A 27,443-nucleotide genomic window follows, 5' to 3' on the forward strand; every position below is an offset into this window, starting at 1 on the left:
ATATCTTTTTTTTTTTCAACGGATTAGGCACAGCTCGCGCCCCTGATAACGTAAACCTGCAGAATGCAGAACAAACGTATGTTTATACATAATGCATATGGATAGATTATACACATCTGCTCATACGCCACTATACATGTAATATTATACATATGTTGGTCAAGTTTAAAGCAGGCTACTCAAAGCACAAAACGAAATCTTAGATGCTTTCCTAATATATAGCTCCTTCAACCTTCGCGTTGTTAGTATCGTGCGAACGACTAGACAGCCAATCGACATCGCCATGTAACAGTTTACCCTTGCCACAAATTCACTACGTAATGTCCCATATGACATATCCAAGTGCGAAATCGCGCTTCTGCGCCGCGTGTTTTCTCGGTGGCCCAACATGCCGTTGCCGTCACTGCTACTATAGATGGCCAAAATGCAGTGCGCTGCAGTGAACGCGCTGCACCGAATTAGTGACGCGAAAGGCTCATAGCCAGCTGCAGGAGAACAACAGCACCCGACATTGCGAATGCAGCGACACGACAGCAAGGTTTCATCAGCAACGTTGTATAAAAGCACAGACAAACGTGATGTCACGATCTTATCGTTACTAGAACGCCGGTATCGGTTAGTACTGCAATACTACTGGTCGCAACGGCGGCAGCAATGGCCCCGTTCTTGCGAAAGAATAAACGAGAGTAGCAGGTGTGACTGTAATCACACCCCACTGACTGGTACGAAAGATACCATTATGTGCTATGATAATGCACTGATGCTGAACATTCTTGCCAACAAATATTGTCGAATGCTTGCCATTGTTAATTCACGACTACGGTTAGTAAGCAAAACGGTCACACCGATCACGCAACCCACCCAGCGTATAACAGCTGAGAGTGAGGTTTAATCGAGAAATCGACTCCTTATCTATCAAAGCATATGTTCATGCAGACGCTTAGGCAAATGTCGGTTATTTTAGCCGATCTAGTCTTTGTGCATTACACAGTAAAACTGTTATTGGCTCACGGAAGCACGACGACAAATTAAGAATAACCTGTGAACGGGTAAAAATACTCGCACCGTAAGTTGTACTCGCATATGATGTATATGTATGCACAGCAACGGCGATAGCAACGGCTGTGCTAAGCTCAAGTATTAAACGCTAATAATTCAAATGTAAACGCATCACAACAAAAATTCTCGACTTTACACAGATTCAAAATAGTGCGCGTACATTCGCCAAACGCGTCTTCGCAGTTAGCGGATGTATCTGTGGTTTGCAATAGAGAATCTGTACCACCCTAACTCTTCTCGTATGTAAATACGGCTCAATACTGCTGTTCAACACAACACTTTCAGCGATACGGAAAGTAGTCATCATATACGGCATTTGTCCATATTATAACAGACTGTCTTGCTTTGCGTAAACATTCTTAGAACTAACTCTGGTGGATTGATTGCTCCATGGATGAACTAGTTCTCCGCAAATGCGGCTAGTGCACTGACATAGCAGCTGACTGCTATCTTTTTAAAAAGATCGCATTTAGTAATTAAACATGCATGTAAAAAAAAAACATGTAAATAGCAGTAACGTTTTGTTTCTGAAAGAATTGTGAATCATTGGAATTTTATTCCTCTCTTATTAATATATTATCCATATAGAAATATTGATTTCTCCCTTATTTTTTGCTTAGGTCAACTTATTAATTCTAGGCTATCAATTGGTTTGTTGTACTTCACCTTCCGTAATGAATATGATATTTTATTTTTTTTGATCTCAGTGACTAATTTTTTTCCAGAAACGAAACGTATTATTAAATGCCTGTATCTTACATGTATGCCCTATACTCAATGACTATTATATGCAGTTTTCTTCAAAAGGTCGCAAAGTCTGCATGAGAAATAGATAGGGTCATTACTCCTGATAAATGCAGCTAACTATGTAAGGATACTAGCAGCATTGTCAGCTGACAACTAAATTGCTGCATGGGGCAATCAGTCTGCCAGAGGTCAACGGTAAGGATAACGTTTACATTGTCATAATGTAAAACACACAACGTATGAGATGCTTACTTTCCGCATCGCTGTAAACAATTATATAAATATCAGATTTTGTGTGAAAAATAGATCATGTACCAACAACACAGGTATATCCATTATGTGTGAAAATTCATGTTTGTTTTCAGTTTGTTTTCATAGAGTTCATGAAAATCCTAACCCAATGTATCTAAGAAGTTTTAACCGTTTTTCTAGCTAAAAAGTAACGTGTCTCGGATGCTATGAGTCGCGTCGATTCAACGTTGATGTCTTTTGAAAGCTGAGATTTGGCAGTCATAGGTGAGCTAAGACTGGAATATTTGACACTTCTTGAAAAATTGCTTTGAATATCGATGAAATCTCTGTATATACTCTACGATTTTAGTTCGATAAAAACAACTGCTGTCGAGACTCAAAATTGTACTCTTTATGGATAATATTTGTTATAGGAAGAAATGGTCGAATTTCAACGCGAAAAGTGATTACCGCGCGGATCGACCAGTTACAGAAAAAAGTCAATATTACTCCTAAAGGTGAACGAAACCGGTACGTTAAGTAGCCAAAAAACTAAGCATCAACTAGTAAATAGTTGATAAATAAATTAATAAATAGTTTAAACTGTTTAAAGAAAGCTGGGTGCAAAAGCTCGACATCTGGGTGCCACCTGAATTGACGTAAAATGTTTTTAATCTATGAGGCTCTACACCAACGTAATGAATCCAGCCTAAAACTATTGATCGTGAGCGGTAATGTAGCAGATAAGGTAGTAGTGTGAAGAGTACTCCACATATTACGACGTAAAGCAGATGATTGTTTGGTAAGATTGGAATTATACATTACACAAAACGATAAGGATTTCTAAACATCCACAGACTGAAAATCGACCGTAATTTGTGAACAATAGGCGTCTTCCACTATCGCAGTCTTATTGTATCTTAAGCTACTCAGCAAATTGAGAGAACCTGGTTAGGACAAATGCCTTGATCTTGATGCTCCGAAAAAAGAATTCCTTGGTAGTTATAAGTTACTTTCAGTACAAAAATACAGAAACACCATATTTTTTCGCTCAAAAACTTGTAAGGGTTTTTGTTTCTTTCTATTTCTTTCTATCGTGAGACTAAGATACTATAGAGACCAGAGAATAGGAGGAAAGATATCAGAAGGTACTTCAATCAAACTGGCGCAGTACTCGTCTACTTTCGGTTACAAGCGGTCAATACTTTCTCGATAACTGTAGAATTCATTAAAACATTTACAGCATTGCAATAGTAAGTAGAAAAATGCTATACACAGCAGCATTATCGGTGTTTCTAAGCTGGCACTTTCTGCAGATGATTGTATATATTCACAGAGAGACGTATCCTAAACTCAAAAATAGAAGCTAACGTAAAATTTACGAGCTTTACGCGATTCCATGTGTGTTTACTACATTCATATCTGTGTATAATAGTAATTTGTAGTTAACAACGCTACATACCGTCAATGTCTTCATTTGCGGAATTCGTGGGCGAATCTGAAGCGTTATCCTTATTGTTGTTGTTCCTTTTCTTATCCTTTTTCGGGGTTTTGGCATCCTGCTTTTTTGCCGTACTCTCTGGTGGATTTTTTAAAATAAACGTGTTCAGCTTATGGTTAGTCTCTAGCTGACCAGAGTAGCCGCATGCCTTGCACGCTGTCGTGATGATTGCACGTTTCGGAAGCACCGTCAAGACCGTCTCGGGATTGTCGCATGACGAGCATAGGACGTATTTCTTGATGAAGCCGTCGAGGATATCCTGCAGTTTGTTGGCATCATGCTGCCCGTTCACGATATAGCGATCTTTCTTCGAGTCGAACTGGGTCTGCGAACCAAGCTCGCATCCAAAATACTTTGTGGGATAGGTCGGCGGACGGCTGAGTGCCTTAGCAATGTCACTCATATTGACGATCACAGTCTTGATGCCATTGCCTTTTCCCTCTACCTTGGCAATCAACTTAGGCATCTTGTAACGATAGAACTGGTCGTTAAGTGACCGGTTGACGTTGACGTACGCCATATTGTCGTCGTTGGATGGTAATGCTACTAATGTTGTAAGCGGTTTTTAAAAGTAGATTTGGATGTTTTCGATGTTTCGATTCCACGGAATGGTATAATTATTTTTGCGGACGGCGTTTGTCCCTTATGAAGACACAGATTTGTGTCTGGGGCTGCACCTCGTTAAGCGGATGATGGCGGTAGCGATGGTGCCTCGGTGGCGGTGAGTCGACAGCGTGGTCGGTCGCGGAAGGCGCCCACGGTGTTGCTGTCGACGAAGACAGTTTGTCGTTGGCAAGGCTACTAAGCGTCCGGAACAGCAGCGGCGGCGGCGACAGTATTGGAACTGGTTGTCCTTCAGGTGACACGACGACGGAGAGTCCCCCACGCCGGAGGCGGTTTTGGCATAAAGGTGGGATGTTGATGTTAGGACTTTCAGGGTGGCAGAGGTTTGGGAGTGGGTTTTGGGAAATTGGCGGTAACTGGGACACGGCGGTTAACGACAGATTATCACCTATAACCTTGGTGTTGTCGTCCGCAGCAGCAGCAGATGCTGAGGCGAAGTCGTTTTCGGAGGCGCTTCCAGTGTTGGTAGCAGTAACTGCAGTCTGCGACAACAGGACAACATTCAGATTCCGAGGAGCTTCTAGTCGGGCTTCGTCGTCCTTGCCTTTATGGTGGCTCGATACCTTTTGCCTTACCTCGACCGAACAAATATCGAAGACAGTTACTGATTTTTTGTCGCTAATAGTTGTCGACGGCGCTGGCTTCGAAACTATTAATATCGGTTCTGTTGCTGATTTTTAATTGCAGATATAGATGTCAAAGATTGTCGTCGTCGTCATTCGACGCGTTATTTCGTTATGTGACAGCAGAGGATACAGTTGTTGAAGCAGCCGGTAGAAGTGCCGCGACGTTACAGCAGCAAAGGTTACTTGATGTTGAAGCGTCAGCTCCCGCCCCCCTGTTCTCGATTTCTTGAGCGGCTGATAATAATGAAGGAGTTGGAGAAAAATTCGTGTTCACGCGTTGTCGCACTAGCTACTAGCGCAAGCGTCACTGAGGATGCTGCTGCTGTCGTAGCCGAGACTGTAGCTGTAGCTGATGTTCAATCCCGCAAGTAGCAGGCGGTCAGGTAAGCTGGCGTGAGGTTGTCAGCAAGCCACTGGCTATTGTAGCTGCTCGTAGAGCATGAGTTGTCCTGACACCGATCACTCGGTGCTTGGGTCTTGTGCAGCACTTCAATCTCCTCCAGCTGCTGCTGTCGCAGCAGCAGCAGGTGACTACAGGAGTCTCGACAGGGGCGGTGCCCTGTAACAGGAGCCCTGTTCTGAGGGCGACACGGGCGGCCTGGGTGGCCGGTTTTATGGCCCGCTTGGCCGGCTGTGGGTCGACGTGGATCGCGGGAAGGCGTCGTGCCGACGTGGGGTGCGGCCGGGAATTGGGGTGACGGGTCGGCGGGGGACGCCGGCGACAGGCGGGCGGTTGACCTGAGTCGAGGCACGGCAGGGCGACCACACCGCAGCGCGCGCCACTCACCCTCATAAACAAAAAATCCAAAGAGGCTTCGCGCACGGCGATCAACGGGTTTGCAGGACAGGCACGGCTGTCCTAGAACTGCTGCTGCTCAGGCAGAAGGCCGATTTACAGTCTTTCTGCTTACCTGCGTGTCGGTAGATCTAATGGAGCTTGTAACGGCAGAAGCCGTAAGTTAATGGCCTGGGCACGTTACACTACTTACCCAGTTGACGATAGTGAATATGAGCGAAAAATCGCGTGCAGTAGTAACCCGTTGCTCGCACTCACACGAGGGACACAACAGGACTTTGACCGCTAAAACGAGTGAACACGAATGGTCAACAGCAAAAATTGGCGAAAAAGCAAAGCGACGCTGCTTTCTCGTCAGATTAGGTAGCTATAGCTGGCTAACGGGAACAGGCCAGCCACACTAGGTATCCAGATGGCGACAGAAATGCGAGGCAGGCCAAGTAAGCAGCAGGCGAACTAGCACCACAACGGCTCTTGCAGGAATGACTGGTGTGATAGTGCTGCTGTCTGTACCGTTCTTACTGCGGGTGCGAGGCCGACCGATATGGCAGCCAATCTGTTAACACAAGTTGATGGTGATAATCGACTATCCTTTCACCTCACCTCACACTTTTAAGGGAATAAACAAAGTTCGTAAGCAATCGTCGTTAATGGCGCAGCCGTTCGCGGTGGACACGTTCCTCACGAAATCGTATCGAGGTTCGTCGTATCACTTAGAGAAATCGCAGGCACCGAAGCGAATCTCTACTTGAAATTAATCGACACAATCCAATGTTCGCACCACACAATGATGCGAACAACGAGGCTTGATTCGATCCGAGCGTTGATCTCCGTTAGCTGGACTGAGCTGTGCTGAACTGACCAGTGATCCCTCGTCGTAATTCGTCGACTACTCTCGTATGTCGCTGTAGTAGCACTGATGACGTCCTCCTGTCTGGCTGGCTGCGACTGCCCCAGGAAGCCCCGAGCAGTGGGAATCGTGTGCAGCACACAGCATCAATGGAGGCGCAAGCGAGAGAGAGGGCCTAGCGCCGCTTCTGGATACGAACCGTTGTGTAAGCAACGCATGCAAACGTTTTTCACATCGATTTCCGCAACTTCAGGTAGATTTCGCACCGTTAAAAATGCGCGGGACAGGCAATTGCAGCTGTGACAAACTACATGAAAACTGTGTATGCATTATTTGAAAAAGGCTGTTCGTTGTAAGATTTAAATAGTTTCTGTTTAGGCGTAAAACCTTGCATTTCTGCGTGAGTTCACACAAGTCTAGACGGATATTAACTGTGATAAAACTAAAACAACAACTCAACGGATTTCCTCGAACCGCGAAATTGTATGGCGCGAAATACTATCTATATAGCAGCAGCCAAAGGCTTGCCCGACTCCATAGAAGAGAAATGGTGAATGTGTGGTACAATGCCCGCCATAGGTTCTGTGCAACATCTGATCGTAATCAGCAAAAGAAAAGGAGCTGCATCTACAAAAACGGGTTGGAATTTATGCAGAGGAAGTACACGACAAAGCGCTATCCGAAAGCACGTCACCTCCTAGTCATCTTTTCTGTCACTCTTGAACAAGCCAAACCAAAGGGTGTCCCATAGTCGCGATCTCTGCATGTAGGGGCGGAAAATGCTGACCATAGCATGCTCGCGAATGTCGATAGGGTTATGGCATGCTCCAGCCCCTGTAGCTATTGTGAGTCCCGCAGTAACACAGTTACAAGAACTGCGTATGCGATTTAAAAATGCGCGCAGATTTGCTTCCGTCTTTACAGATCCTAAGCCTGATACCATTCTCGTAAATGGAACAAAATATCAAACTGATGATTGGACAAATGTTACCCCATCTATTCTGCAGCATCTTCAAAGTGAGGCTTGATGTCAGCTGTTTATTCTTACTCTGCAAATGTATACCCACTATGTAGTATATGGTTTTAAACAGTGCTAACAGACTTGTTTGTACGTTTTTTATTAGTTACAACCAATTATATCCTTCTCGAAATAAATGTTTACGATAAACACGAAGAAATATTTTTGTGAAACGTAATTTACCTTTGTTCATTGATATTTGCGTCGATTGTGTGTCTACATGGCAGAAAAACTGCATCTACGCGATAAGCATCCCATGAACTTACTAAAACAGCTTATCGTAAATCACTTCAACAAAAAACATGTCAACAGAAGGGGCAATCCGATCTTTTCTGTTTACGACCAACTCACACCAGTCGTCACCACTGAACAGGCGAGTATTATTTCTGCGAATGATGGGTTGTACTATAAAGAGTGGCGGCGGCGGTATTTTGCCTTAATAAGTAAACTTAGTAACTTTACACTAAGGTTAAATATTTCAATTACGCGTGCATAAATATAACGTGTATCGGATGTTTGTTTTATGCGTAAGCCGTAGCCGTTTCACTAACAGTCTAAAAACAATTTTTAAATATTCATGATTTTACAGAACTTCGACTCGCTACTTGTACCTACGGACCACCCATCGCGTGCGCGATGTGATTCATACTACGTAAACCAAAGCCATATGTTACGAGCTCACACGTCAGCCCATCAGAGAGATCTCATAGCATCTGGACTAGATGCATTTCTTGTTATTGGCGATGTGTACCGTCGTGACGAGATCGATCGAAGGCACTATCCAGTTTTTCATCAGGTTTAGTTTTCCACTTATTGCCTACTGCTATTTTACATTGTATGCTAGTTGCATTGAAGATCGCTGTTCTTTGCACTAGGCTACCTTCTGGCAATCTTTTTACCTCACATTTACAAGCACCTACCGCTTGCACCGTTTGCGTAGACTATTAGAAAGGCAAACCGTTACAAAAAGTGCAATAAAACTGTACAAAAAGTAGAGTGTACGTTCTTAAGAAAACAATAGATTTAGCCATGATCTCTAAGAAGTGTAAAAGACAGCAAGTGTACAATATCTTATTATGATGCTCTTTAAAGGCAAACAATCCATACCCAATTCTGTACTAAACCCAGTATTTCGTTAAGAAGAGACTTCAGGTTATTCATGAAGACAGGGAGTGGATAGCCCGTGTTCAACCGCATGTTGATTTTTACATTTTATACAGGTGGAAGGGGTTCGTTTGTTTACCAAGGACCAATTATTTAAGACACAAGCCGAAGAACTTGCGTTGTTCGAAACTGTCTCGTCCCGCGCACAGCTGGATAATAAACAAGCCTGTCACTCAATGGAAACAGCTAAGATGCTCGAATTCGACCTTAAGAAATCATTAGAGGAGCTAGTTTTAGATATCTTCAAGGAAAAACTCGACTTCCGATGGGTACGTTCCGCTTTGCATTCACTATCTGGAGGATAGTACGTTTATTTCTTCTATGAAGAACACCAACAAGCTTCAGTACGTACATACCAATCAATGGCATTAAGCGACAGTTGAGCGACTCATTAGATGTGCAGTGAATTTCATTGTATATGCGAATAATGTAAAACCTAGAGAACTTTATGCTCTACAAAGCATTAAAAATATTTCAATATTTTTTATATTATATTTATATTTTTTCTAGGTAGCTTTGCCTAGAAATCGTTGTAAAATAAAATATTATTGTACGTATTGTACTTTAAAATGATGTGGATGAAAAAACGTTATTAATAAACACTTTGTCTAGGTGGATACGTATTTTCCCTTCACTCATCCGTCGTTTGAGCTTGAGGTCAAACTTAACGATGTTTGGGTAGAGCTTCTTGGTTGCGGTATTATAGAACAGTTACTGCTGAGAAATGCGGGAGTTCACGAAAAGGTAAATCGGTCAATCAATAGGCGTTGCGATTGGTTGATAAAGACGTCAATTAGGAACTAGTATTTGTTGCATATGTACAGTTTGCTCAAAGTTTTAGGGAAAAACACACGCGTGTTTAAAAAAATCTTTCGCTTCAGTATTTTTTTTTCTTTCGAGATGTCATTTCTTCTTCTGTTATTTAAGTATTAAGTAAAAATATCATGCTAACGATTAGTGCTACAGTAAACGCTGTATGCCTTTTTTTCATAATAGGTGGGTTGGGCATTTGGTATTGGTCTTGAGCGAATCGCTATGTTATACTACAATATCGATGACATTCGGACTTTCTGGAGTGACGATCCGGGCTTTCACGCACAGTTTAATTTCACTGATCCCAATAAGAGGATCTCATTTCATCCTCTCTCGAAGCATCCGGCCTGCATAGCAGATCTGTCGTTCTGGATACCTGACGGTTTTCTAGAAAACGATTTTTACGATATGGTAAGCGATATAAAACTAACTTCAAGCCCCAGCTTTTAGCTGTCCACCACAATAACCGAGTACTTTTGCCTTACAGTACTTAACTTTTCAAAAGACATGAATCATAGTTCCAAACACGTAGCTGTAGGCCTCGATTTTGAAATAGCTTTATTGGTTTGAATAATAACAGGACATTAGGACATTTTGTTTCTTTGAGGTCATCCTGATGGTTGTGACGTAGGAAGTGTTCCACCGGTCAAATACCTTCCGACACTTCGTTTGCTTCTATATATTGTTTATATTATTTAAAAGACTTATTATTTCCAGCTATACCGCGGTGGACACTAAAATGGCACAGAGGTGACGATAGAGGTGGCCACTCTGGTTAGTCGACTAAATATGGGTGACATCATTGGAAGGTGAACGCTAATTTCGCATGTTAACGATTTCTTATGTTACTTCCAGGTCCGGTCAGTAGGGGGCACTCTAGTTCAAGAAGTTTCTCAAATAGACGTGTTCAAGCACCCAAAGACAGGCCGTACGTCTCATTGTTACCGTATCACGTACCGTCATATGGAAAAGACACTCACGCAGGACGAAGCAAACGAAGTGCACTGCGCCATCGCTAGTCAAGCGCAGGATGTCTTGTCTGTAGAACTTCGGAAAAAATAAAGAAATTTTCCATTCAATATTGTCAGGCTAGTACATTGAATGCGGTAAAATCGGCTAATCTACTATGTCATGTAAAGCTGTGGAAATATTATTGGAATATTACAATGATTAATTTAAAAAAAATTAAGAACTTTAAACAACTTTATGCCGTAAATTTAATTGAAAATTGATGTATTTAGAATTAGTTAATTAATAATTAAGAACAGATTAATTTATTATTAGCTATTTATTTATGAACGGTTATCATCACAAATGTCGAATAATATGGGACGTCAGGATAGTATTTGAATAAAGGATGTATATAAATACTTAGTACTTGGACAAAATTTCGAGATGTCCTGTCCTGTATTATTACAGGACTTCAGGTTCGTAAATTTAGTCGTTAATAATAATAATAATGCTGATTTGACAGAAAGTGAGTTGCGCGATAGTGACCCTGAATTGTAAATAAATGGTTGACTAGATTTGTTCCAATGAATTCTTGTTTAAAGTGGCGCGATTTTTACCTCCCAATAGTGCGTGGCTTAGCCATTAGTTCGGCGTTGTTTTTTCATAGTTGATATGAGTTACCTACTGTACTGTTAACCTGCGTACGTTATTTTCAGTATGTAAAACGTATTTTTCTTCTTTCATTACATTGATGTTCTTCCAAAAGTGTTCAGATGATTCTAAACCCTTAAGACCGAAAACCATGTACGTTGCAATGTAAACAATTATTATATACACCTAAACTAACCTTGTGTATACATCTTATTAAATTATGGCAAGCCATTTATTATTATTAATGCACTTTTCATAGACTGAGATGTCTGTCTGTGAGGAAGCTCAATAGAGCTTCGCCCGCTAAGATTTTAGGTATTACAACATTTAAAAAAAAAATGAGAACACCAACTCCGACGTACATTTTCGGGAAGTTCACTTTTTCAAAAACTAGCATTTATTCGAAGGAAGCACATTACTGAATATGTAAGTAAAAACCATAACTTACCGCCGATAAACAATGTTTATACCACAAAATTAATAGTATAGTCATAGGCATTCGATGCTCTTGTTACTTGAATCGACATTAACATATGTTTTTTGTGCTTTGTTCAACTAAACGTGACGTGGCCCTACTCTGCTTATTAGGCAAATTTGCTTTGCGGTAGTCCTTGCTCTGACCTACCTTAAATACGTTTTACTCTATATTTTCGAAGGTTCGAACGTTTCGATTTACTATACATAGGTAGTAAAGTGAGGATCGCACTCCTCATGCAGTGCCCCTTTGTATGGGCGCAAATCGTGTTCATTACTCTTCATACAAAGGTATAGTTGTAATTTAGTTTCTTTATGTTTACTAGTTCGTTCCAAATGGACGCATTCTGTTCAAATACATCGTGAAACCGAACAAGTCAAGGAGAGTCCCTGACGAGATCACCTGTCTATCTGGCTGAAATCCTATACAGAATGATCCGGCCTATTCTTCAGTAGAATAAGAACATTCAGTCTGCATTATGTAATACTTAGTGTAATTATTACATTATGTAATAATTACACTAAGAAGAATCAAAATTTAAACCATGGCGGGCTTTCGATGGCGCTATGGATACATGTTAGTCACCACCGGCCAAACTGCAGTCGAGGAGAGAGATAGTAGCTATGCTAGTGCTAGCAGTATGTGGCGTCACCTGGTGGCCATTTAAAAAGATGAAGCAAGCGTGTGCCGTAGGAACAAGGGGTCGTTGTTGTTAGTGAAGTGAGACACAGACCGAACGAGCGAGCGGACGGCGACCGAACACAGCGGCTAGCTTCGTCTGGCTGTGCGATGCGGACCAGCGACAGCAGACCGACAGACGAAGTCAGTGAGCGGAGCGAAGAGTGTGCGTGTGACTTGCATGGTGTCACTGCAGTGGTAGTAGCTATTGTAGCGACTGCCGTGCATTGCTGAGTGAGTTCCTTCAGAACGGTGAGTGGTGAGTGAGTGCCTGTCTGACTGGCGACGAGCGTTTGTACCTATGTGCTATTTACTGTATGGATTTCAGCCGCCCCATATTGAGAGCGTTTACTTATGAGGTAGAGTAGGGAGAGAGAGAAAGCAAAAAGGGCGAGAGATGTGTTAGGTGCAACTGCTACGCAGAGTGCAAGCTGAGAGGTGATTAACGACGATGGCAATTTTGTGAGTATCCTGCTTCGAGACAAATGGTCCAAGAAATAGCTGTTCCGAATCGAACCTATACACATGTGGTTAGGTTTACCCAAATGAGAAAAATTGCGAACGTGTAGAATCATCTCGAGTGATTTACTTCTATCACTGTTGTTCTGGCTGTGCTTATGGCTTGAATGATCTTAAATCTCTTAGTGGTATAATCTGTTCCAAGAGCAGGCCTATTTATACTCTTACGAACTGGCTTTTCTCACACTAGTTCCTTTGTAGTTCGAGGTGTGACCTTCGAAGTATCCATGAATATCAACCAGAATGCTTGTCAGTTGTAGCATTATCTCATAGGACTACTACCAGAGATGATTCTGAGTAAAGAACGTCCTCCTGTATGCTTCTTAAATTATTTATTTTTTCTAAATTATTCATTTATTCGTTTTCATCAATTCCATGCGACTTCTAAGTTTTCGGTGAGTTAACTGTCTTTTAAGCATTATTGGGCAAAGCGGTACGAGAATTTTAGCATTGTGCAAGCTGCATTTGGGGTCACATGATGAAAAAACGGCGAATCCTCGCAAATGCCGAGCCAATATCGTGTTTCATATCGAAGATTCACAAACTTCAACAGTTAAAAAATGTAATATGTTCAACTCAGATGTTTTAAATAGTCGAGCTAGATAGTGAGATGTGACGCATTATCCCACAAATAGCCGCAGCTATTAGAGTGTTTTTAATCTTTCGAGTTTTATGTCTGCTACCGCGGTTAGCCATTCTATCAAACGGAATATGAAACGCCACCCGACTTTACGGCAAACAGGGCCTAACTACATCGGCAGTGATCGAAGCATGTTTGTCATGAGCTGTTTTCCGTCTGTCAACGCATTGGTGTTGCTTACTCTAGATTTACATTGTAGTTACGATTCATTGCGGCTGATTTAACATGTGACATCTAAAAGCCTATAGCAGGAGACAGTTAATAGTATGAGGTGAACGTTAGAACTCGGTTTTATTCTCAGCCATAACGCGAAAAAAAATTAAAATAAAATTTCAAGAAAAAAAGAGAAAATTCAACCACATCTTTTGCTACCTGCGAGTTAAATCGGATTTAATCATTCTCTTGTAGTCATTTTCGCTTTGTGAAACGGAAGCATCAGCAACAACTATAAAATTAAAGACAGTGGGAACAAAACGGACCGTCGGGACTGAGTGCAAGAGTGACTGGTCTGCTGTCAATTTTTGGTTCCTCTTCCGCGAACAAAAAGGTTTCGGTTAGTTGTTCTAAACTGAGGTACATTACTTAAACTCACTGGTATAACTATAATGACATACGTAGGAACAGGCATACAAGTAAGCACCATTCCATTCTGAAGTGTAGCTCCTGCAAAAATATACTGAATAGCATAACATTATGAAGGCTCATTTTTTAGAGGTAGCAATAATATCGTGCTGCCATTACTAGAAAAGGACTATATAGTATGAGACGACAGCTGCCCATGCGCTCAATCTTCTCGTTGTTACTGAGAATAGGTGTATGCACCATTTTTCATCTCTCATCCGAATATCCATGGAACATATGCTAGTTGCGGAGATAATTTATATACAATTGTCTGAAGACTCCGTCTGACAATTGTCTGAAGTTTCCGTTTCCTTTTGTTTCGCAATTAATTTATTGGTACCCTGTCTTTCTTTTTTTCTCTTCTTTGGATTCCGAACTCTTGCATAGAAAATTTTGTCTTGTTAAAATTTGGTAAAATATATGCATCTCGAATACTACCTAAAAACAAGCTTCTTTTTGTAGTGTGTCCACCCATAACAGCATAGACTCTTCTAATAGCATAGACGTCTTCTAAAAGACAGCATCAAGATAACGTATAACTTGTGCATACTTACGATTGAATGGTTGAGTTGAAAATAAATATATATATCATCATATATAATTCGATCAATCTAATTCGAGTCGTCAGCTTAAATAAGGGAATCTTAAGTAAACACCACACACCCGATACTATAGACACATGATTATCACGATAAGAGATTCTTAATTTTTTTACCTATATATATATGCAACAAATTTAAAAACAGTAATTCCATTAGCTCTACACTCGTTAAAGAGTGTCTTTTAAATGGAAGAAAATTGAAGGCCCTTAATGTTTTTTATACCCCATTTCACGTATGCGCTAGGTAGCTTACATTAATCGCCAGCGAAAAGTTTCTATTAGATATCTCAATCTTTATAACCGTATAATTATATGTTGATGCACTTTATTGCACTTTGCCTGTCCATAAATTAACGTTAACTTTTTGTTATTATTAATAGCGAACTAACTGTAAATCTTTCATTCAACCAGCTGCCGTATCGTTCAGTCACAGTATCCTTCAACCACCAGAACTGGTTGAGAGAAGGATTTCGCGGAAATAGGAAGTTTTTCCGAATCAGTGAAGCACGATGGATACTTGGACGATTCCACCGGAGATGCGCGCCAAATATGACGCCCGGTTTGAAATCATCCAGCAGGGCGGCGCTGTTACTGGAGATGTGGCTAGGGCGCTTTTTCTTAAAAGCGGACTTCCGCCTCAAGTGCTAGCAAAAATATGGTATAGAACTATTTACATAGTTTTTACTTCTGTAGTCCTATAGTTCAAGTCCTATAGTAGACGTGGTTATCGGTTATTTACAGATAGGCTTAATGAAAAATTAATAAATACGCTTTGATAGCTTTATTTCATAAAGGTCAGATTTCGTATATTCTTAAAATAGACATTCGGAAGAACGAAGGTAATCTTTCGTTTCATCATGTTTACTTATATTGTCAGGGCTCTGGCCGACATGGATGCGGATGGCCGCATCGATAAAAAAGAGTTTTCTATTGCTCTTTGGCTAATTGCGATGAAACTCAAGGGTATCGAGGTACCGGACAGACTTCCTGCATCTATGCTGGCTCCGCCACCTCGTCCACCACCTTCTGCGGATCCATTTGTAGCGACTGGGGCTACCCCACCAAGGCCAGGGCCACCTCCACCTGTTCCACCCGCCCCCGCGCTCTCCGCCATGGTGCCGCCCGTTGCCATTCCAGGTAAACATTGTAACAAAAACGACATTAATTTATACCATGTCATCGTAGGTGTAGCTACATTTTGAATAGTTTAAACGCAGTTCATCATTTGTTAACACAATTCCAGGGTACCAAAGAAAATGGATAGGTAAACCGACACACGAGGGATATATAATGGAGAGAGGCAAAGAGCTAAAAAGAAATAAGTTTAGTCAATACCCTTCTCTGCATGGACTCTGTTATAATTGTTGTAAAGCGGTGTAAATGATCAAACTATGGGTAATATTTATGGGTGAATCTCGATTTATTGTTTCGATGTTACACATACAGACACTTAACGAATGTGTGATGCGTCCCATGGATGTATAGTAATGGGAAAGCAGCGCAGAATTCATTTATCAGTTCACTTCAGTACAGTTGCTTTTTCTTCAGTCCTGTTTACTGTCTACATTCATTAACGACACCTACAATGCCTTTCCTACTGCTTCGATTATCCTTCTTCTACCAACTTTTTCAAAAACGATAACAACAACAATTACGTTACTAGCAGCTGGCAGAGTTGGCGGGCCGCCGCCAAAACCCCCGCCACCTGTCAACATGCCTCCACCGAAACCGGCACCACCAGTGATTCCACCTGCACCGCAGGTGGTACCTTCAAGCGGAATTGGATCGGTGCAGCCAGGCGAATGGGCTGTAGCCCAACAGACAAAACTCAAGTATACCCAATTGTTTAATCAGCACGACAGGCAGAGAACGGGCTTTCTGACAGGAAATCAGGCCAGAGGAATCCTTATGCAGACTGGCCTTCCGAACGCTGTTTTAGCTCAGATATGGCAGCTCTCCGATATTGATACCGGTAAGTGACCTTATTTCTTTGTGAATTTATAACATGCTCGATATTACCTTGTTACGATACTAGTAATAACAATAATAGTGTTCAACGTTTACGACATTACAATGTGTTTGATTTATATTCATATATCCCACTGAGTTAAAATGTCTTCTCAGCAGGCGTGTTATTATATTGCATGTCCATTATCAAGTGTCTTTCTCTCTTTGCTGCAGACGGCCGGCTAACTAGCGAAGAGTTTGTGTTAGCGATGCACCTTTGTGAACAGTCCCGATCGGGACAGCAACTGCCTACGACTCTGCCCGTCGATCTGGTCCCTCCGTCTTACAGACGGAGAAACAGTGGAGCTAGACACGATTCCGTTGGATCTGTGGGCTCAGCCGGATCGCGTGGAATAAGCGGACAGGAGGCGATTGTTAGCCCACCGATGACACAAGAGGTAAAAGAATTACGCATCTCTTATAAAACCAAGATATGTGTTTAATCACTAGGCGAAACATTCAATGCGTAGATGCGGTGATGGTGATGATGCCGGGATTCTTAGCTATATTTGGTAAAGCACAGTCGTACTGAGTAATTGGAGTATCAAAAATACACTTTTGTTTTTACACACAATCCTAAAGAAATAACCTTATATTCAATACTATGGTACATTTATATCTGATGAGAATGATTGTCTTACTCTTTTTTTATTTAATAATTTTAAGCAACACTTAATTTCACTCAAATAGAATAATAAGATATTACTTAAATCTATTCACCGTTCTCTGAACAAGTATTCTACAAGTTGGCTGGGTAGGTTTGTACAACACTAGTAGAACGTTGTTTTATTAACAGTTATACATGTATCTTTCGCATTTTCTCGACCAGTGGCCACACGAGAGTTAGGTTAATATTCTAGATTACCATGACTAAAAAGCTAGTGACACCAGTTAGCTTTAAGCGTGGCAGCCTAAAACTTTGACTAACAAATGCTCTCACTAACATTGGCTGCCTACATGCATTGAGTACTAACTACTAACATTCACTTAGCATCAACTCACACTTTGGCGGCAGCAACACGCATCAGCCTTCGCTCAACGCTCGTTCTCCAGTGTCGTGCGCGTACTTTTTTCCATCTCTAATCTGTGTCTCAATAAATGATATCGTACATGTACTACGGCTCACTACGAATATATAACGGATCTGCGTGTACATGCGCAAATTCTCTACTATATATTCTCTACTTTTGCCTCTGTTTTTTTCTACGGCAGTTTCTTCATCGATATTATTCACAAAGGCATTACATTCCTTACTTTTCCTGGCATGTACACTTCGGCGTTTACACCAACAGTTAACGTTCCAATGTCCAAACTAGTGAGCACTATGCTGTTTCTTCCTACGCAGATGGTAGATAAATTTTGAGTTTATAAAAATCAACTTTTTCAACGGTCGGTCCCCTCATTTAATTATTCGCGCGCGTCTCAAGAACAGCGAACGCTTTCAATAGGCGTTTCTGTAAAGTGCAGAGGTTCGGACGCCTACTGTCGCGTGGATATAGTGGTGGCACCCATAGTAACGAAACGTATCACGCGACAGACTGTCGCGCTATTATTCCGCATTTTGCGGGTAGCCGTTGCATCGAGAAGCCAATTTTATCGCACGTAACATAAAATAATTAGTACATATATATACACACGGTGTCGCCATCTTTCTCTTTCTACTAACTAGCGTGATATCATCGCTGTCACAGCTAGTGATGGTGATGATGACCTACTGCTTGTGTCTGCTTTTGAATCGTGCCTGTCCATGCTACATGAAAACTGGAACTTTCTTGATAAAACCCATCTTTTCGAGTAGAATGTGATAGTGCTCTTCTCTTAACCGTTTGCTGCTCGTGTTGGCAAACGACCACGTAGGCTATGGCTTCGTCAGAGCTTTTTGGTAACTGATTTTGCTACAAAAATTGGCATATATGGCATATATCCCTAGAGCGCGGAGCTGATTGGAAGCCTATCCGTGGGTTATGCAACGTTTGAGGACAGGCGACGGGAGAACTTTGAGAAAGGTCAGGCAGAGCTCGAAAGACGACGCCAGATAATCGTCGAACAGCAAAAACGTGAACAGCAGGAGAGAGAGCGCAAGGAACGCGATGAAATGCTACGCAAGCAAAAAGTAGGTAAACGCCTATGGAAACGCAAGAACGTTAAGCGAACACTTCATCCGATTTGAGATATATACAGTGAAGAACAGCAGCAACGAAAAGCTAATAAGCTGCTGCTGCTGGAACCAATTGGTCATGCAGAGCAACACATGGAACAACAGCTGCAAGCATCGACAGCATAACAACAGCACTATAGCTTAGCTTTCTACGGTAGGACTGGCAAAGGTGATGCTGAATATACACTTATATATATATATATATATATATATATATATGTGTGTGTGTGTGTGTGTGTGCATTAATATCTTAGGGAGGGACTTCCTAGTCAATAATCATAGAAAACGATGATGCAAAGTTTTTACAAATGTATGTGGTCAATATGACGTTTTTTGGTAATTTGTGAAATTATTTCACGTATGTTTTCGCCGTTGTCGTTTCTGGCGTATCCGGAATATTTGTCCGTGTATGTGTCTCTATGATTAGATACGGCAAGAACAAGAGCGCAAGCGACAGGAGGAACTTGAAGCCGAGCGCGAACGACAGAGGCAACGCACGGAAGAACTTGAAGCGGAGCGAAAAAGGATGCAGGAGCAGAAGGAGGCTGCTCGTAAGGAAATGGAAAGACAGCGAGAACTTGAGTTGCAACGGCAACGCATTACCGAGATGACAGCCCTCAAACAACGCACCCAGGAGGGGCTCTCCCTGCTCAAGAGGAGAAAGCTCGACCTCTGTTTGCAGGTCGAAAGGCTCTCTAGGGAGGTGGGTGAGGTCAATGGCAAAATGGCTGTTCAGAAAGAGGAGGTCGCCACGGCTAAGGCGTTCATCGATGGAATGCGCCCTCAGAGAGACGAGATCATGAGCGAGCTGTCAGAAATCAAAGCTCGTTTGAAGGAGTGTTCGGACGAGGCTTTGCTTCTAAATCAAGAGAAGTTGAATATGCAAAATCAACTGGCTTCTCTCAAATCGAAGGCTGGCAACAAAAAGCGCGAGCTAGAAACAAAGATTGAAATGGCTCGCAAACAACTACAGCAACTTACCAAGTAAATACATTTTAGCTAGCATTATTCTTTTGCTACAGCTAGGCAGTGTAAAGGTGTTTTTACGGCAGGAAGTTTGTAACTATATTCATTGCACTCTTGTGTAGGCACTTCAGGAAGTCTGAGTTCCAAAGTAGACACGTAGCAAAGAATGCTCCTTTAGTTATCCTGCAGGTGGATATGAACGAGGATATAACAATACGTATTTATTAACTTTCGGTAAAACAACGTGTACTGACAATAACTGGTGGTAACTTTTAGTGAGGTTAAAAACAAGACAGCAGAGGTGGAGAAATCTGAAAAGGAAGTGGAGGACAAAGAAAATGCCAAGAACGCGGCGAACCACGACGAATCTGTATGGGTCAGTGTTGCTCCGGCCAAAGAAGACAAGGCCGAAGATCTCTCAAAACCCAAATGGGATGACCCTACAGAGGTTAACTGGGGAGATGAGGCAGCAAAGACAGCTCCTGTCGTTCCACCGCCACCTACGCAGGCGACCATGGATGCTTGGGGTGATACTAAACCTTCACCGGACGTTTCTGTTGGTGGTAACTGGGGTACGGATAATATCGCCAAAAGTTGGGCGGATCCAAACGGCACTACTGTCCAGGCAGGAGCCATCAGCACAAAAAAAAAAGAAGAAGAAGCTACAAAATATCGAGCCGTGTATAAATTTGAGGCGCGTAATGAAGACGAACTGTCATTCCAACCCGGGGATATCATCAAGGTTACCGTTGGTGAACAAGGAGAACCAGGGTGGCTCGCAGGCGAGCTGCGAGGCAAAAGTGGCTGGTTTCCGAAGTCTTATGTTGAGCCGGTCGATGGAGGAGCGTTGACGTGGGACTCAGCCCCGGCCGAGACCGAGGTTAGGTCCACTCCATTAGACACCGTAGAAGAAGAACCTGGCGCGGGTGAAGGAGAGGCAATTTACTACGCCCTTTACCAGTACAATTCGACGGAGGCGGGCGATTTATGTTTCCCTGCTGGAGCAGCCATCAAAGTCACGCAGAAAAATGGCGACTGGTGGACCGGAACCTACAATGGTGCCTCGGGTATGTTCCCTGGTAATTATGTTTCAGCAGACGAACTCGTAAACGCCGAACCGGAAGCTGTAACCAACGTGCCAGCAGCACAGGTTGCTACAGAGGATGAAAGACAGTCCGAAAAAGCTAACGGAAAAAGGTTAGTTCAGTACTGTGTTTAATTCTACTTATTAGATACCTAGATAAAAAGATTGAAATTAGTTCTCATATAAATCTCTTTTATTTTGAATGCTGCACTTTTGTATATATACAAAAGTAGAAAAAATATGCACAAAAAACTTATATAAAGTTGAGGAAATAAAATAAATAATAATCTGAACAGAAAGGTTATAAAGTTTTCACAAGTTCGCTTCCAGTGCGCGCTTTGCAGACATTGTCTATATGTCGACCATTTGACGATATCCATTACAATTTCTGAGGCCAATATAGACGTTTGCTGAACGAAACCCATTATTTTTTTATTGTCAGGTCGAGTACACCAAATGATTCAAAGAAGAGCCTGAAGAAAAAACCCGAGATCGTCGTAGTTGTGGCGAATTATGATGCAAGCGGTGACGGTCAATTAAATCTAGTCAAAGGGCAACTTGTGCAGGTGCGCAAAAAAACTGACGGTGGCTGGTGGGAAGGTGAGATTCATTATAAGGGCAAAGGCCGGAAAAGCGGCTGGTTTCCTGCCTCGTATGTCAAAGTGCTTGCTGGTCCTGGAGTAGGTGAAAAATCTGCAACAGGTGCAGCGGCATCCACGTTAGCATCTGCTTCATCCCAGGAAACTTCCACAGAATCAGTTCGAGGAGAAAAAGTAAAAGCTGTCTACGATTTCCAGGGACAACAAGAGGACGAGTTGAATTTCGTATTGGTAAGTGGCTTGTGCCACACGGTGCCGCATGAGCGAATCCCGGTAGGATAGAATATAAAATTTCTTTAGATCGTAAGATTATTAGCAATAATTTATAAATTGTTGTCAAAGAAATTACTGATCGGTAATTTTATTTCATTATGAGTACCAAAAAAACTAGAAATGTTTAGAGAGTTACGTTCTCCACTGATAAGCTTTGCTTCAGACGGCTGATCCATATGTTTTATAGGTAAACTCGCCAAGAGGTCTGTCGACTATGGTTCTGTCCCCAAGACAGATCAGCAAAGTCATAATCGTCATGTTTTATTCGACGTGAAACTGAGAATATATATTATTACAATAGATAAAGCATTTCTCGATTCAACTGCTAATCTCATAATATTACTGTTTTAGGATGAAATTATCGTGGTTACGAACAAGGATGATCCTGCCTGGTGGAAGGGCTACAAGGCAAGCGATGGTCCCACGATGGAAGGCCTTTTTCCTTCGAATTACGTTGAACCGATCTGTAAGTAATAAAAAATAAATTCTGTTTTTTTTTAAAAGATATATATAGCTAATGTTTTTAAAGGCACGTGGTGCGGTTGTAACTGCTTAAGTGCTCAACTGCTCTGTGAAGGGAAAGGAACTGCATGAGGTGTACAAATTCTGCCATTCAGTGGCAAAAAAAGTGAGCGTTCTAAACCGTCAAACATATTCAATGCATTTGTTGCCAGTAGTTTATATCGACTACTTGTATTCTTTCATTTATTTCACAGTTTCTCTACATTTGGCTGTGTAAGCAATCCAAGCACCCTTGGAAGACGGAAAATGCTTGAAGATAAATAGGTGTTACTAATGAGTTTTCGAGCACTGACGATAATGGCCAGCGCACGAGCCCTATGTCCCCCTTTTCCGCGCGATCAGTCGAACTGGCGAGCGTTGCTGAGAATTCATTGTTTTTGTTCGTACTCGGTGTATCTGTGTTTCGCTGAGTCTAATTGTTAACTTAGATGTCTCGTGTCCCTTACCCTGCCCCCAGGAACGGAGCGGTGGCCACGAGAGAGAAGTCGGGCCGAGTCTAAATGAGTCTCAGAAGACAAATGAAGCCTCATAGCTAGCCGAGTTGGCAGCTTTTCAATGGAAGCTGAAATCGAAGAAGCTAGAGATGGAAGCCAGGCTTCGATGGTGTGTGGACGGAGTGTGCTATTGGGAAGGGAAATCTTGGCGAGAGCTAAGGCTCTTGTCAAGAACACAATCGTTCAAGGCTGGCTAACGGGCGGGCGGGCAGGCGGGCGGGCGGGCGATCGGCTGCGGCGGCGGCGGCGGCGGCGGCTACTGATCACTATTAACCTACATTCACCCTCACGAAGTTACCGGAACAACAACAATCATCATCAACATCACTACACCAACGACAACAATAACGGGAACAATAGTATCAATAACATGCACCATAGCAACAACACTACCATGGAATGTAACACTTGTTACATCACAATTCGTTTTGTTACTTAAATGGTGACGCCGCTACACGAATTTATACTTGCCAGAGGTGACGATCACCGATCTGACAGATGATGTTCCCGCTTAAATCCGGCCGACAAAATGCTCACATTTTACCTTGTGCATCATGCCACCTTGGTTAGTTTATCGTTACCAATAAACTTTACATATTTTAGGTCAAAAATGTAAAATGTGCCTGAAGATTATGCACATTTCTAGATCTATTAATTTATACAGATGTACACGTGCAAATAGTAAATGTAGACCATAACCGAAATAGTTGTTGGGACAGTTATAATATTCAGTTTGTTATCATCAGTAATATTCATTGTCGCAGGCCCACATATCTCGTGTGACTCATCTCTCTACGTGTTCAAAAGCAGGTTTTCATCAAAGTCAGTTAAAGTGAAATATAGTTACGGACTTGAGGCCAACGTCTGCAGAAATGCAGAAATCAAACGAATTTCTAAGCGAACGAACAAAGCATTTTTTATGTTCGATCTTGGAGGTGTTCTCACTGCAAATTGGCATGTAACTCTGTGATGCTGGCCGGTTATAATGCACTAATAATATGCGAAGCTAAACGGCACTAACGGACGTGACAATTGCGTTAGTCATCTTATCGATGTTCGAACGGGCTTACGGTTGCGTCGACCAACATCCTTCGTTGCGCCTTCGAAAACTAACGTTCAGGGGTCCAGGTGCAGATTCTGTAATTCACAAGTTTGCTGGTAGGATAGAACTCGCGAAATATTCGTGACATTGCAAAAAAAGAGTCTAAAGATCCAAAGTTAGCGGTAGGTGTGCGGCAGCATGATGCGAAAGCGACACTCATTTGAATAGTGGAAAAATTCGCTATTAAGCTATTGCAGATACATGCAATGCATCTTAGTCGGTCCATCCAAAAACTAAGGAAAACATAAGCAGCACAATATACGGGTCACGCACGCGCTGTATGCATATATTTCTGGTACAAATGTTAAACGACCCTGCAATAGTACTCCATAATAGTGTAACTGTACCAAAAAGAGACGCAAACAAGTTCAATGTCGTTGAAGCGACAGTAATGAATCTGCACCTTGACAGAGCGAACGCTGTCTGTACACTTTGCAGACGAAAATTAAGAGGGCCGTATAACAATCAGATCACTGATGTCTGCAGCAAAGGCAGTCAGCGAGTGTATTCGCTACAATAACAACATGCTTCGTAATAGGTCTCATGAGAAAAGACCACGAAAAACTAAATAACTTCCGCCCCGTGATAATAACTTGCCACTTGGACCGTGGTTGCGGCTATGAGGACTTAGTTTCTAGCAACCAACTAGATCGTACTCGATATCTGCTTGCGATCTATATATAGATCTAATATCTATTGTTTGATTCCTTCCCAACTTAGCACTCTCCGCCACATATTATCAAATGATTCGATGCTGAACACGATATTGTCGTTGATGTCGATAATAATGATGATTATGATAACCTGCCTGATTCATTATTTTTTTCTTCTACCGTTATTCATGGGACGCTTTACTTTATTACGGTACTGAATATGCGCTTAGTGTTGCTCATTTTTGGTTTTGTTTTGTGGTTCTGTTTACGTATATTCGGTTGGTGACTCTAAACTCTGACCTTGTTTCACGATAATCTTGCTATGGCCACATGCGCGTGGTAGGGGTGCTCGAAGGAAACTGTTTGAACCTGGGCATAACGAGCAACTTTGAGCGGAACAAGTAGCAGCAACAGATGTTACAAAAGAAAAGCAAATTAAAGACGATACGGGGTCTATGATAAAGCTGAGTAAGCAAAAATAGAAAAGCGTGGACCATAATCTCGAAACTGTCAACAATAATACCGCTATTGAGGTTCAGCGATGGTATCGTCAAGCAATAACAACAAAGGTTCAGACACTATTCCATTCCAGTTTTATTAAACATGTAACGAAGTAGTAGTAAATATGTAACGTTGCTTGGTAATAATGATATGACGTAATAATGGTCGCTTTATAAGACGTATGGCTAGCCGAACGCGCCTCGTGGGACGATGGCGAGCTTGATCAAACCTTTCCTTTTCTAGTCTATTCAACTGAGAATTCCGTACATCCTTTATTCTTATCCTGAAGTTGCAATTATTTAATATTTCGTACCGCAGTAAGTTAATTGGTGTTGCCGGCCGTTCCAATACGTAATAAATAACAATATTGTCCAGTCTACATAAGGCAGAAAAGGCGAAAAATAACTGATTAATGGTTGTCACAGTTCGCAGAAGGTGGGACGAGGGAAGAAAGCACATTTATCCCACGAACGAGGCAGTTAGTTAACGAGGCAGCCTGTTACCTAGTCTAAGAGAAGTGTGGCATCACTCGGGTGTCCTAAGTTAAAGGCCTTAGTTCCTTATGAGTGTAGCCTTTTAATAGAAAGCCACGTTACGGCCAACATTTACGACAATGGTACATATAACGTGGGCAAATATTCCTTACTTATTTTCTATGGCGTCAAAGATCTGGAATTCCTCTTTCAGTTTCTAGACTCTTCCGAATTACATTTCTCCCAGATTCAGCGGGCGCGATGATAAGCCAACCAAGCTCGACCAAACTTGCGCCGTAATATATTTCTACCATATTTTCCGCTTTTTTTTATTATTTATCATGTAATAAGCAAATACTGGATTGACCTATCTATGTATTTACCCAATAATATGTTCCTTCTATCTAATTTGATTTAGGTCCTCACATCCATGAATTATCTGCTCAGTTATGATATTGATGTGCGAGACAGTGATTATCATTTCATCATGTCATTGAAGTCATTCTTATATAGTTTTGCCGAAGTAATAATAGCTAGTAATAATAATGAGTTGCGAATGAATAGGAATAGACAGGAGAACGAAGCACAAAGCAGTGAGGAATAAGGTATATAAAGATAGTTCTCTTATAATAGTCTAAACCGGTTATCGGCGATCACACAAAAAAGGTATCTAGGCTTGAGTGGCCTAACGAGTCTGATTCTTGAAGATAAGCGATATTATAATGAAGTCTGGATGAATCTATTGAAGCAATACAACTTTAAAGATTTGTCGTTCCCGCATATAGCTATATTATTACACACGCAAGTACACACACACACACACACACACGAACACCAATAACTGTATTATTATAGAAATTACGTAATGACTTGGAGAATGTTATCTACTTCGTGGTCTCTATATAATGATAGTAATCTGACTTTGTCAGTTTATGCTGAAGCACACACACACACATACACACTCAACTATTCGAACTGAGAGATAGCATAATCTTGCAGCGACGACCGCCAACAATTTTGAAGATGAAATTTGCTGTTCTATGTATTATCTGGGGTGATACCCGGAGGAATATTTTACCTCCAAATGCTGCAATTTGAGCTTGCTTTAAAGGCCCACCGAAATACATAGGTATAATAAGGCTCATATAAATAAAATTTCGCAGTTCATTCATGATGAAGTGGATTATTCTTCAATTATTCTGTTGCAAAGTGTGCTATTCTATGACGGGGATTATTGATTCCACCGGTTTGCTAGAGGATAGTACATATTAGTCCATGACCCGCTAAGTAAGCATAAGTACATAAGAAAGTGATAATCGACAGACCTACATCGAATGGATTTCAATAATTAAAATGTGTTGCCGAACGTCGCATAGACACTTTTCAGTAAGGTCGATGACGATATAGCTCCTCATAAAAATATAATTATAATGTAGTTGATTAAATATACTATAGGATCTGATGCAATATCTAGCATGCAATTAAACATAGTAGTGAACTTGAATAGTCGTTAAGAACGGATCAGCCAATTGATATAACATGCTGATGATAATATAAAGAATAAAGTTTAAACACCAACTGAACACTAAGAAAGTGTCATTATTTCAATTAATTTAGAACTTTACATGAAGAGATTACTCTATGACACTGTGACTTGAAATAGTTTCGTTGATGGTGTATGACAGCACTCGACTGGAGCTAAGTAAAATTAGATATGATTTGCATGTCTATATATCTATTGTGCCAAAACACGTAATGAGCCGACACAACACTGGCCTTGCCTATGAAGATTGTTACTACATTAAATTAAGATGATCCCGGTAACATATGACTGTAATGCTTAATACTAAATAAGTTAGATTTTGACCTACTTGCAAAGCGATTCATTTACCCATTACTAGTTCTCTACTAAGGGTTGCACATAATACTAATTATGATAAAGCAATTTTTCTCAGTGGATTGCGTACGAAACAGATACTCGAATATTCGTTCTCGAATTTTCAGTTTTTCTATTAACATATGATGAAATGTGTATTGGTGTACACT

General features: G+C 41.5%; 3 protein-coding genes across 10 annotated transcripts; 2 read left to right on the forward strand and 1 right to left on the reverse strand.

The window, feature by feature from the left end:
- Nucleotides 1-2,427: 2,427 nt before the first annotated feature.
- LOC111272902 (eukaryotic translation initiation factor 5-like) lies at nucleotides 2,428-4,058 on the reverse strand. Its single transcript, XM_022854561.2, has one exon. The coding sequence runs from the start codon at nucleotides 4,056-4,058 to the stop codon at nucleotides 3,492-3,494; it is 567 nt and encodes a 188-aa protein (XP_022710296.1). The 3' UTR covers nucleotides 2,428-3,491.
- Nucleotides 4,059-6,598: 2,540 nt separating this feature from the next.
- On the forward strand, nucleotides 6,599-10,955 carry PheRS-m (Phenylalanyl-tRNA synthetase, mitochondrial). The gene is made up of 7 exons (XM_022854560.2): nucleotides 6,599-7,451; nucleotides 7,680-7,825; nucleotides 8,042-8,248; nucleotides 8,673-8,885; nucleotides 9,229-9,360; nucleotides 9,613-9,840; nucleotides 10,285-10,955. Exons 1-7 carry the CDS (start codon nucleotides 7,214-7,216, stop codon nucleotides 10,489-10,491), a joined length of 1,371 nt encoding a protein of 456 aa, XP_022710295.1. The 5' UTR covers nucleotides 6,599-7,213; the 3' UTR covers nucleotides 10,492-10,955.
- Nucleotides 10,956-12,305: 1,350 nt separating this feature from the next.
- Nucleotides 12,306-26,575, forward strand: Dap160 (dynamin associated protein 160). Of its 8 annotated transcripts, none has more exons than XM_022854549.2 (12): nucleotides 12,549-12,646; nucleotides 13,752-13,896; nucleotides 14,977-15,223; nucleotides 15,443-15,702; nucleotides 16,229-16,537; nucleotides 16,747-16,970; nucleotides 18,503-18,685; nucleotides 19,158-19,714; nucleotides 19,973-20,893; nucleotides 21,223-21,610; nucleotides 22,004-22,118; nucleotides 22,369-22,625. In XM_022854549.2, the coding sequence occupies exons 3-12, from the start codon at nucleotides 15,075-15,077 to the stop codon at nucleotides 22,389-22,391; spliced, it is 3,129 nt and encodes a 1,042-aa protein (XP_022710284.1). In that variant the 5' UTR covers nucleotides 12,549-12,646; nucleotides 13,752-13,896; nucleotides 14,977-15,074; the 3' UTR covers nucleotides 22,392-22,625. The 8 variants fall into 8 exon arrangements, with proteins under 8 accessions (XP_022710289.1, XP_022710286.1, XP_022710284.1 ...); XM_022854558.2 differs by lacking the exons at nucleotides 12,549-12,646; nucleotides 22,369-22,625 and adding exons at nucleotides 12,963-13,098; nucleotides 22,632-26,575; XM_022854550.2 differs by lacking the exon at nucleotides 12,549-12,646 and adding an exon at nucleotides 12,963-13,098.
- The last annotated feature ends 868 nt before the right edge of the window (nucleotides 26,576-27,443 follow it).

Source organism: Varroa jacobsoni, unplaced genomic scaffold (genome assembly GCF_002532875.2).
Source record: "Varroa jacobsoni isolate VJ856 unplaced genomic scaffold, vjacob_1.0 contig03769, whole genome shotgun sequence".
NCBI classification, from domain to species: domain Eukaryota; kingdom Metazoa; phylum Arthropoda; class Arachnida; order Mesostigmata; family Varroidae; genus Varroa; species Varroa jacobsoni.